Here is a 12,213-nt window from a genome sequence, read left to right as displayed (position 1 = left end):
TTTATTTAACAATGCTCCTAACTGTACTTATAAAATGTTACTTTATTTATAAGGATGCATTTGAAATACATTCCTGCAAACAAAGCAAAAATTCAAGTTGCCTCTAAGTCTTCTTGTGTGCTTCTCAGAATCTACAAGAGCTGCCATTTGCCAGTCTTTCATTCTTAGGATCCAGACATTATTCTCTCCCCTAGAACAGCTTAGTATGTACTTACCCACATACAGCTGTAAATTTCATAGCCTAGAATGTGGTTTTTTTCAGTAGGAACTAGTCAGAGAAGGTAACTGGGGGCTTGGAGTTGTTCCAATTTTCACTAATGTTTGTAGTTTCAGCAGAACCTTTACAAAATGGCTGTGGCACACAGATGCAGCACATTGCTTTAGAATAGATAAAAAGGAACCAGGGTTTCAGGGTAAGAGGTTCCCAAGTTACAAACTTGAAAGATCTTAAGTATGAAACTTTTCCTCCCTCGTATATATCATAGCTAAAGAATTTAAGAGGTTCTAATGCATTGGATTCTTACTGGTTAATTTCATTTATATTAAGTAAGATAATCAAACACACACCTGCAGCAGCAGTTCCTGTAGCTGGGCTCGTTTCTCTTTTATCCGTTCAATCCGCTTCTGTTTTTCTATCTTAAAACACAAATGCATCATAATTAATTAGTTACCTTTCTGCTTCATTGTGCCAGATGGAACAGGTTTTACAGTGACATCAATGTGCTGAACACCTTTACAAAAAAGACCCCTTTTTATTACTAAGTGGTGAATTTCAGGGTACAGTAAGCAAATTTCAAATCTTTTCAGCCCCACCCATTTACTATATATACCTTATATTTACCTTATTTTACCTCGTCTTGTTTTTTTTCAGACAAATCATGTTGTCTCATGAGTATTTTTAAAAGACAGGACTGAGAAACCACAGCGTCTTCCCCTGTCAACAGTTTTACCTTCAGTAAAGAGCCAGCCCCTATGAGGCTGTATCTCTTCACCCATTCCTGCTCTTCTGTACTGTCCACTGAGTGCTGATTAGCACCAAATAAATACTTGAGGGGGTGCTTTGCATTTTTTTTTTCCCCTCTTGCCCTGCATTCTTTTTAATTGTGCGTCCCTTCCACTCTTCTCCCAGATGTAAGTTACCAGATAAAAATGTCATCATCTGCATCTTTCCAGGCACTTCCACTCTTTGTTTGGACTATTCACCTGAGACTTGATGGAAATAATGACATTTCAGAAGCAAAGAGAGTCAGCAGTAATGTTTTTTCCATTGGCATATCATCTGTTTCTTGTAACAATTAAATTTACAATACAAAGTTGTCTTCAACCTAAAAATGCAGTGTTTAGGTCAGTAATAGTAATGAATGCTTACTGACACTGCAGCTGTAACCAAACAGTGCTCTGGGAAAACACTAACAAGATGGGCAGTAGCCATCATGCTTCAAAAGGTATTTTTCCTCATTATCTTGCTGATGCCAGCTTTGCCACTGTTCTCAGCTTTCAACTACTTCTCCATTCAACTGAAACAATATATTAAAACTTACCTGGACTAATTACATTCCCAATTTACAATGCTTTTTATTTTATTATCATTTCATATTATTTGCAAAGCATAATCCTTGAGAAGACGAATTTTCCAAGTTGCTGTAATAGCCAAAATATTAAAAGCTTTTTTCTTATTGTATTGAGAAAGACGATAAATATAACCTGAAGAAAAAGCTGTCCTGTACTGGACAGACTACTTCCCTCCCCTTTTAGGACAGCTAATGTCACAAGTATTACAAATACAATGCACGTTAAGATGTATTTACAGATAGCTGCAGTGGGATTTTGCAGCAAATGCAATAACCTTTTATATTTATGGAATGTTTGGCCTGAAGCAGAAGCAACATTTGTGCATATAAATTCTGGCCTGCAAAAACATGGTATCTCTTAGCCTGCTGAAAAAAAACAATGGAAATAAGCAATAATTAAAACTTTTTTTCCTGCTAGCTTACAATTAGTATTTGACATCCTAGTGAAAATTATTTTTCCATTTAGTAGTCCCTCCAAGCACGCACAGAATAGCAAAATAGGTCTCTCTTCAACTGTGTATACAACTTTGTGCTGTATAGTGCCAGTTATGCTGTCAGTTATACTGACAAGTTTTTTTTTTTTTTTTTTTTTTTACTTTCTTGTTTACTTTGGGTTACTACAGAGTAAGTCTTAAAAATTATCCCTGATACAACAAATAAATATTTGCAAAGTAAACAGTTTTTGAAACTTGTGTAAGTTATACTAAATAAAACAAAACCAGGTACACAATAAACACATTGTTTCAGTTTAGTCAAATACCTAAAGGTGTTTTTTCATACTGTGCAAGAATGAAAACCAGTCAGGTTCAAATGGTGGGGAAAAGAAACCTCTTTTGAATTACAGCACCTCCATTATAATGACTTATGAACTATACAGAAGTTTGCATCTACCTCACTTTACCTCTAGATTCTGACATTCCTGAGCTGAGTTTGTAGGAAGGCCAATCCATCGGATTTCCTTTTTCTCCTTTGAAATTATGTTCATTGCCATCAACACATTAAGGGCATCATAAACTCTCCGTCTAATATTTTTCTGATCATAAGCCTGCTAAGAGACCAATGCAGCACTGATAACAATGAAAACATTCAAAAAAAACCCCACAAAAACCCAACCAACCCACCAAGAAACACATTCTTCATAGCTAAAGGACAAAAAGAGCAGTTTTAAGTCAGAGTGACAGTAAAACAATACTGTCATCTGCTTGGATGCAGGTCTGTTCACAAAGGAAAGTTTACGACCTCCTTGAAGCCTCTGAGCAGCAGTGGCCATCACAGCAAGTCTGTTACAGGTGAAAAGCATGACAAGACCATGTGTGGTGGATAAAACAGTCTTCGGTGATTTTTTTTTTTGGTCAGACTTCTCTATTTTGTTTATAATTTAGAGAGACCATATTTCTTAGTTTTAATTCTGTATTTTAAAAAGAAATTTGATATATAAATAATGTAAGAGTAAGTCACATTTACGAGATAGTTAACTGAGGGAAACTATGGGATGTGTCAGGATAGTGCAAAGCCGGCAGGCAGAGGAATTGTTTCATAAACCAGCCGATTTTATAGTGGTGGAAAAAAAATGTCCCCACATTTGCTTACCGAATCCGCAGCTAGGTGGCTGTTGGAATTTGTGAATTCTGATACCAGCTCATCAGCAACTTCATTGTATGAAGTGGTTCCTTTACGCTGAACTTTTTCACATACTTTCATGGAGAAGTGCCTCAGACCTTTCCCATTTTTGTCTCCTTTTTTGCTTCTTTTACTGTAAGGAGAAAAATAATCATTTTTATACATTGAAATTTAATAAGATTACTTTGTTATGCAGCAAAATGTCTAGAGTAAAAAGAAAACCCAAGAGCTTAAGCTTATAGTAAAGGGAAGAACAGGAACTAGAATAGAGTAAGAGTGGCCCTGTACTTGAGGTGTGCAGCACTGTGCACTCCTGGCAGATTCTTACATGACTCAAAATCTAGTTCCTGCTTTTTCCCCACTGTCAGCTGCTCCCCTATGGAAGTTTTCAACTGAAGCCAATGCTGCAGCACTCAGCTCTCCCTAGGCTGGAATGTTTTTTGTTTCAAAATACCTCACTTTTAGAAGCCCAGTTATTTTCACTGATTCTCTAAATTTTATATTAATAAGTTAAGTTTTACTCTACAAAGGTTATTTTATTTCCTGTTGCATACAATTTCACTGTATTTTCTCAGATCAATTTTTAAATCTAGCTATTACAATTGTACATGCTTTGATTTGCTTTTTAATTAAATGTTCTTCAGAGACAATACGACAAATGTCAGTAAGTTTACAAAATATGCTTGAACAAGACTGCAAATCTTACTTCATTCTTGACTAACAGGATTACAGACACTCAGAAGCAAAAATACTAATATAACATAACCTAATAATATGCAAGACTCACATTAAAAAAAACCTTTTGCCTTTGCATTTCTTAATGAAAACATTGGAATTATTTGCATGCATTTCAAATTCTCAGTGGAATTTCTTTTTTAAAAAACTACAGCTATAGAAGTTGATTTGATTGATAGTTTCAGGGAGAGTTGTTATTTTACAGAGGTAGACTTAGCCACAGCAACTGCAAAAGGCTAAGAAAAACATAAAAACATAGGAATGCTTTTGAAATTTTTGAATGTATTTAAAGAAAATATAATACAAAAAATGACAGAAGAAAAAGCAGAAAAGAACAGCAGAAGATTAAAAAAAAACAACAACAAAGCAAAACAAACAAACAGAAAATCCTCTTAAAACCTGTGCATTATTTGAGCCATCACTGATAGGAAAACAAAGAAAACAAGTTGAGTGCATTCCATGTACTTTTGGAAGCAAAAATCAGCTATCTGGTTACAAGTATTTGTCCCACTGAAAGCTGAGAAAGCAAACTGAAAATCTTGTTTCCGAAGATGTGATTTTCTCTCTCTTTCACAACTCCAATTTGGTCTGTAGCAGTAAATGTAAATATATCAGAAGTAAATATAAATAATAAGTAAATGTTAATATTAGAAAGTGATACAGCAAAAAGTAACAACTTATAACTACAAAGAATAAACACACTGACAGCTTTTAATGGGGGAAGTGAAAACTCACTGAAGTGGGAATTAGCCAGGCAGTGCTCTGAAGGGCAGATTTAAAGCAGCAAAATAAAATGTAAGTTCAGTAATACTCACCTTTCTGAAAAATCTGATTCTATAAATTCTCGAGTTCTCTTTCTTTCCCTAGGAGAACACAATTCAAGGTTACTTATGTTAAAATAACATTTCTTTGATCAATAAAATCAATGTATTTGGTGTCTAGCTAAATAATGCATTGTTCAATGCTTACTGAAGACAACAGCACACGGTTTGACTGAATTTGAAAGAAAAAGATGATGACTTTGGATGTTGTCTGAGTCCACTGTCAGACAGGTAAGAAATACAAGTTTTGTTCCCAATTTTACCATGTTCTAGCCTTATGCTTTTATGGAACTGACTTTATCTGGAACTACAACCTGGATGTGGCTCTGGACAGCCTGGTCTAGTGGCTGGTGACCCTGCTCACAGCAGGGGAGTTGAAACTAGATCACCTTTGAGGTCCTTTTCAACCCAGGCCATTCTATGATTCTATGATACAGGAAACATTGATATAAGCTAGACAACCAAATATCTTCCAAAAGGAGAACTTGGACTCCTTTGAAAATTCCTATTTACAAATGCCCTATGTGGAGGAAAGTGCTTTCAAACAGTGCAGAAAACAGATCCTACATTTACTTGACACTGAATGTTTTGGTATCTTTAAGCAAAAAACAACACACAAACTATAAACACATGTACATATTAGAGCTGACACTATCATAGCAGAGCGGTACTCTGAAGTAGCTTCTGACATGAGCTTAGCACAGGAGTAGTAGCTGTTAATCATTGCCAGTTTCCTTATAGTTCTGTTTATTAGCTGCATCTTGAAGATTTCACAAGTTTTATTCCAACCTCGTCTCTTACTCTTGCAGCTGGTAACATACAGTGTTTGGGAACTGTCATAGCATATTACTTCCTGTTGCTACCCTGTTATTCCAAAGCAGTCTCACAGCAGATACACACCAGCTAAAAAGCTGACTGTGTTAATGAAGAGAGCTGAACTAAAATGATGGCTCTGAAGATGCTGTGAAAGCCTGCATGTGTCAGGCTGTGCAATTCAGAACCTTCAGTCTGACTAATCCCACCTCCAGCATCTTCCTAGCAGCAACAGCAGCAATCCCTGTCCATGGTGCTTACTGAGTGAATGAAAAAGCTGTTTGAGGAGATAAACAGCCAGCAAGAAAACCAACCTTAACAACTGTACACCTGTTTCCACTGGCACACAGGAACAGACATTTCCATACAGCAAAGTTAAAGCAAACAGCAAAGCAACTAGTGTGTGTAACTCTGTGTTCACATGCTTAAGACATAAGCACTTCATATGCTAAGGACTGTATTCTTTTTAACTGTGGAAGAACTAGAAGCTGTGAGCTAACATATAGCAAAAATAGCATAAATAAAGGAAGAAAAAAAAATCATAACAGATACTGATTTTTGTAATCTGTCGTGTGTAAATAAGCCAGGATCTTACCCTGGAATCCAACCAGTAGCTTCCGTTATGTGTGTCTGCGTCACCATCGTTGGAGCTGGGTTATACGGACTCCCAATCAGAACACCCCCTGAATTGGTCAGTCTTTGTGATGTGCCTATTATCTACAAAATTTAAAAATTGAAATTAACAAAGAAATAAAATATCAGCAAAAAGCACATCTTTGATAAAACAGGTTAACATATCCTAGAATTCATATGAAGGATGCACAGATGTAAATCAGATATAAGTTGAAAGTAAGATGCACAGAAGAGGTGTCATTAGATCTTCACACAGGACAGTAATTACAGTATTGGTAAACCTCTGCTTATTGCATCTTATTACTGTATTACTTTTATGAACAAGAACTAGACAAACAGAAATAATTATTAGCTGGAGCATATAAGATTTGTACCTATATGTATCTGATTGTTTCTTCCAGAGTGAATCTAGGTAATTTGTCGATTACTGGAATCAGAAAAGCCTCATTCCCAATGGGTTTGTCTCTTTTAACTATCTGCATTTGGTACCAAAGATAATCTGAGATCCCTCTCAATTATTCCCTGCAGTTCACAGCATTCACAAGACTACCAGGCCCTCTAACAAGCTAGGAGTACAAGCTTGTATCTGTGAAAGTACATGTGAAGTCTATACTGTAGAAAAAGAATTTACAATACATTGATTCAAAGCTGTTGAAATTCAATGCGCAGTGGTTGTTAGCAGTAAAACACTCGCTCTCAACTGCTAATTCACATCTAAGTTAATTCTTTAACACAGGTTGCCAGTAGAATGTAGATAGCATTTAAAAATGGGACAGTATTATTAGTTAATCACTAAAATAAAAATGTTAAAATTCCTTTTATTCCAATTATACAAAAGCTTCTTGGAGAATGCTTTTTACTCACATAACTTATTTTTAAACTTTATTTCGCTTTTAGTGATATGTTGAGAAACAAATGTGTTAAACTTAGTCCTTTCCCTTACTACTTCAATGCCCATATAAGTAGCACATGGCAGACACTTTATTTGGTGTCCATTCATATTGTTCAAGCAACTAGAAGAAAAAAAAAACATTATCTGAAGAATTTCCAGCTTCTTTAATTCACTAAGCAGTACTTTACATCCCACCTAACCCCAAACTATAATTACATTTATGTATTTCTTTTATCTGAATAAACAAATTTTATCTTATTTATCCTTTGTGTTACAGTTAGGCTTGACAGAGAGAGACAAGTGGGAAAAGAAGTGAGCATATATGGCTCTGCCAGCACGTGGCAGACATGTCAGAAAGAAAAGATTTTAAGTATTTTGCATACTGAAATTCCTTTCTTCACGTTTCACCCACTCATAGGTTTCACACTGCTCTACTGATGTCGTTTAAATCCAAAAGAAGATGTATCATAAAAAGAATATTTTATGTCCTTATAATTTTGACAACCAGTATAATAAATTGAGGTACAAAATCATGTTTGTGTATTTTAAAATACTGACGTATTTTAAATTTTAAATTGATGTATCATAAAAAGAATATTTTATGTCCTTATAATTTTGACAACCAGTATAATAAATTGAGGTACAAAATCATGTTTGTGTATTTTAAAATACTGTGTATTTTAAAAAACTGACGTTTCTTTCAATATCATGGTGCCATCTAGTGGAAATAGACATTTATAGAGAAGAGGTATCGCCAACCTGAGAGCATTGACAGATTACAATACGTCGAGTACTGACATTCACTGCTGTTGTTTACTTTGCTGTACAGAAATCTTTTAACATGCAGCTGTGCACCTACACCAAAACATTTTCCTTTTTCCTACAACCCATCAGAGATTCAAATACTGGACTGGCTGTCACCAACTAGTGACAGAATTTGTACCAGAATTACTGAAGTGGAGCTTGTAAGTGACCACTTGTGGCAGTCCAATGGAGAACAGCATCACAGAGCAGAGTCAGACCAGGCAAGATTTTCCAATCTAACTTTCAGCAGAACAGGAGAGTGAAACAAAATAAGAAGTCTCCTACCATGCAGTAACTTACACCCCTTCCACCTGCTATAGAACTTACCCGTAACTAAGGGTGATTTTAGAAAACCAGTGCCTTGAGCAGAATGTGGTAATAAGAGGGAACTGCATTAACTGACTGCTTTCCTCTATTCTTGGCAATTATTTATTGTGCTCAAAATATTTAGAGAGTATCATTAATATTCCTGGTAATTTTTTTTTCTTAATATGCTTTTGACTCAGTGGAAATGTCAGCTGGTGAAGTTGTTTCAATTTCCAGTCAGAGCCAGAAAGATAATCCGATATATTTAGATAATAAATTTATAAATAATTATGGAGCAGTAATCCTGGCATGCCCAGATTGCTGCATCTGCATGTCGTCACCTTCCCATCCATGTGGGATACTTCAGGCTTACACCTAAGTCTGTATGTTCTAGCGAGGCCCACATCTTCACTTTTTCCATGTTTCCATATTACATGAATGGGAAGTTATATATCTAGTTACATGAGTTCACGTTCTGTCATTGCAAAACTTACCATTTGGGGTCCAACATTCACATTGATTGGTCCTAAGGTTTTTGGCAGTATCTTTGCTGGGGAGTTGGTACTGGAAACTGGTAGTGTGATTACTGAAATATTACCTAAAAAAATAAGGCAATGAAAAGACAGTTTTAAGTTTCTTCCTTTGTAATGTACAAAAAATACTTTGCTGAATTCTCACATCATTTTTACATTTTGGAATCAAGTTAACTTTTTCTGTCTTACACACTGCCACAGAACAGCCACCAGAACCCTTAGCAGACGTCACAAGGACACCTTACAAAACTGCTAATTATGTATTAGCATTTTATTTCCAGAAGGAATTCTTCTAGCCTAAGACAGAGGGCACAAAGCCCACCATACACTTCAGCTTTAAAACTCTTGGGTGTACTTTTAGACTTCCAGAATTTCCTGAGTTGGAAAGGACCTGCAAGGATGACAGAGTCCAAATGAAACAAGTCTATATATTTATTAATCCTACTTACAATCACAAGCATACACACAAAGTATGTATCTACACATCTTCAGCTTTAACCACTTCTGACTATGCTGAAGTATCTAAAACATCAGAAAAGCGCATCTGTGTCATGGTAGAGAGTAAATGACACCTTTGCACATTACCTGAAGTAACTGCCAGGTGGCTGGATGTCAGGGTGAAGCCAACCACTCCACCTCCAACCCAGCATGTGTCCGTAACAAGATGTTTATTACCTCCATAATCCTACACTCCTTACAGATCTAAGTCATCCTGCCTTCATACAAAGAAGCACAGCTGTATGCTGAGTACCTCACAAATGCTGCTGCTACTCCCCTTTCCCATACTCTACCTTTTAATCTTGATTACTCAGACTTAACGTCTCCATCAGAACTGTCATGCAGCACTTCCACTACCCCACAAATACTCTAAGCATTCTATACAAGCCACTCAAAGTGGTGAAAACACACATTTACCTTCAGACACGGTGGCAGTAGCAGCTCCTATCTGTCTGACAGTTTCAAAGCAAGAGAGCTGCAAATCAATCAAACACCTCCCTGCATTCTTATGCACAGCCTCATCCAAATTCAAGTGTTAGAGTGGTGGGTCTGGAGGCAGAATGAAATACAAGGAAGAGTTGCCACTACCTCATAACCCACAAAGCCAGCTTGGGCCTAGCTGAGGTCACGAGCTGTAAGGACAAAGACTGACTCCTTAAGAGCTCCTCAGGCTTTCTGGCACTAGCAGACAGAAACTAAAGGCAATCCGAGGTGACGGGTTCCTTCAGCACAACACAGATACCAGCCCTGCCCTCCTCCTGCCACAGGGGTTGGCAAACTTTGAACTTAGTCCAAATAAGATCTCTGTTACCCATGTCTTTTCTCACAGTGCTAGTTCACCTCCACGGCCCCCTATTTTCATTTAATCCTGAAGTGTGGTTGTTATAGTACAGCCACATTCTGCCCTGAAAGAAAGTAATCGTAATTTCAGCAATGTAACAGCTGTGTAATACAACGCAGAAACAACCCAAGAGAGGAAAAAAAAATACTTAGTAAAGGATGTTCTTTATCTTCGGCACAGAAGTAAAAAGGATGCAGCTATATTTAAATTCTCACCTTTATAAAAAACGAACAGAGATAATAGAATTGGTCACAATAAGACAAGGATGTTTTAATGTTCTGTGCAAATCTCTCTGGCACCTGGAGTTACACTGCTACTAAATATTGCTTCTCCAAAAGGCAGATCTGTATCTGAGGACACCTTCAGAATTTATTCACCTAACTCACCTAGAAGAAAAAAAAAAAAAAAGCAAACCACACACTTACAAACCCAAGCCCCAGAGTAAATCTTTGCTCCAGTATGAAATACCTCCTGACATAGGGATGAAGTACAGAGCAATTTACAACTTACATACGCCCTGTTCATATACTGAGCTCAAAAAGCTCACTAACCTGACTAGTTATTTGCCACTTTTCACTTTTGCTGCAGGATTTTGCTGAGGATGTATTAAGTTGTGCTGGCACTCATCAAAACCCATCTCACTGCAGTGTGCTGCCATCAGTGGCACTGCTGCTCACCTCCCAGGTACTGCTATAATTTATTTTTTTTTCCCCACTGCTGCACCTGAACATTTCCATACCTTCTTCTGCAAGATGAGCTCTCATGCTGTTTCTCCTTGTCTCTTTTCTTACCACAGAACAAATTATTCCTTTGGCACCTCTGATAAAGTCACATGCTAAAGCACAGTACCATTTTGAAATGCTGGCATTCAGCCTCAAGTTTATCACTGGGCTACATCACACAGTCATCTTCAGCACATTTCTGGGGCTGCAGAGGTCTGTAACGTGTAACATTTCAGAACACAAGACTGAAACATGTCAGATTTACTGCAGTGTGCAATCAGCACTGCTGGTGTACAGTTACGTTTACACGTCCGCTCACTGACCTCTACATCAATCAGTGTGCCCATGGTTTGTGTTGTCAGCGTGCAGCTTGGAGACTGTAAGCCACTGTCAATAGTTTTTAGTGTATATGCACGTACCCACACAAGTCTGTGTACTGCCCACACATAGGCTGAAAACCGTAGCTTAATAATTGAGACCCGCAGGCAACACTACACACAACCACCAGATGTACTGTAGCAGGTCTGGAAAAAATACTGATTAAGAGTTAATAGATAACTGCTATCTTCATTTATGAGATCACGTAGATAAATGTACATGGCCACAGCAGCGTTAATAATACAAGGACTGTTCAAATAACTGCATCACGGTTTTACAGAGACAGTTGCTTAAATATGAAGTATGTACAAGAGCCTTTCTGGCTTGAGTTAGTAACAGAGGCCTTACTTCTTTTAATACCTACAACGGGATCAGTCTGTTCTGATAAGTGAGGCCTCCTAAGCCACGAACAGAAAGAAAGAACAAACTTTTGCACAGTAAGAGCACTCATTCTGCATCTTTCTCAGTGGCTGAAAAAATGATAAAGTTTAATTCATTATCAATTAAATATTCCTTTTCCTCTGTGTTTTTTTTTTTTTTTTTTTCAGAAAGAATATAATAGTCCAAACATTCACGTGACCTGCATCAGTAAGTCAAATATTTTAAAATGCTACAAATATTTAACAGTAAGAGCAGATTTTCGTCTCTTCTCATAGAAGAAGTTAATGCGTCTCAAAATGCATCAAGCACAGCAGCAGCCCAACCTGACGAAGCACATTTTGCAATGGCTATCAGCAAGCACTCTTCCTCCTCTGCACAGTGGTGCAGCTGCTGAGCCCAGCCCAGGCCCTGCAGCAGCCCAGCTCTGTGGGACACAGCTGCTGCAGAGATGTGGAGCCACTGCAGTGAGAACATCACCGCTGACTGCAAGCAGTCAATTCAACTACAGCAAGAGAGCTGGCATTGCCTAAGACAACTACCTGTGTTTTACACCAAATTTTTGAGGTTACTTCACCTCCTCTTGCTGAAGATCCGGTAATTTCTAAAGTTCTGAAGGCAAGGCTGCATTACAAAACAGTGAGCATCAACAGGAACAATTCCTTCAA

The 12,213-nt window shown here is 37.3% G+C and overlaps 1 protein-coding gene and 1 long non-coding RNA gene across 4 annotated transcripts in view; one reads left to right on the top strand and one right to left on the bottom strand.

The window, feature by feature from the left end:
• Positions 1-12,213, bottom strand: part of TFDP2 (transcription factor Dp-2) — a 55,395-nt gene that overhangs the window by 17,106 nt on the left and 26,076 nt on the right. For 2 of the 3 annotated variants that reach the window (XM_042878080.1, XM_042878079.1), the window contains exons 4-9: positions 8,690-8,793; positions 6,156-6,277; positions 4,742-4,789; positions 3,162-3,324; positions 2,473-2,619; positions 568-636 (exon numbers count right to left, since the gene is read on the bottom strand). In XM_042878080.1, coding sequence (XP_042734014.1) covers positions 568-636; positions 2,473-2,619; positions 3,162-3,324; positions 4,742-4,789; positions 6,156-6,277; positions 8,690-8,793 — 653 coding nt within the window. The remainder of the gene's footprint in view (positions 1-567; positions 637-2,472; positions 2,620-3,161; positions 3,325-4,741; positions 4,790-6,155; positions 6,278-8,689; positions 8,794-12,213) is intronic. The other variant, XM_042878082.1, reaches the window with a different exon arrangement.
• Positions 4,853-11,742, top strand: LOC122183782. Its single transcript, XR_006180360.1, has 3 exons — positions 4,853-4,978; positions 10,656-10,751; positions 11,720-11,742. It is a non-coding gene; the product is annotated as an uncharacterized LOC122183782 (long non-coding RNA).

The sequence above is a fragment of the Lagopus leucura genome, unplaced genomic scaffold (assembly GCF_019238085.1).
Source record: "Lagopus leucura isolate 7727_CA_CO unplaced genomic scaffold, USGS_WTPT01 Super-Scaffold_100021, whole genome shotgun sequence".
Taxonomy (NCBI): Eukaryota; Metazoa; Chordata; class Aves; order Galliformes; family Phasianidae; genus Lagopus; species Lagopus leucura.
Note: the sequence above shows the minus strand (reverse complement) of the source record. Positions and strands in the feature narration are given on the sequence as shown.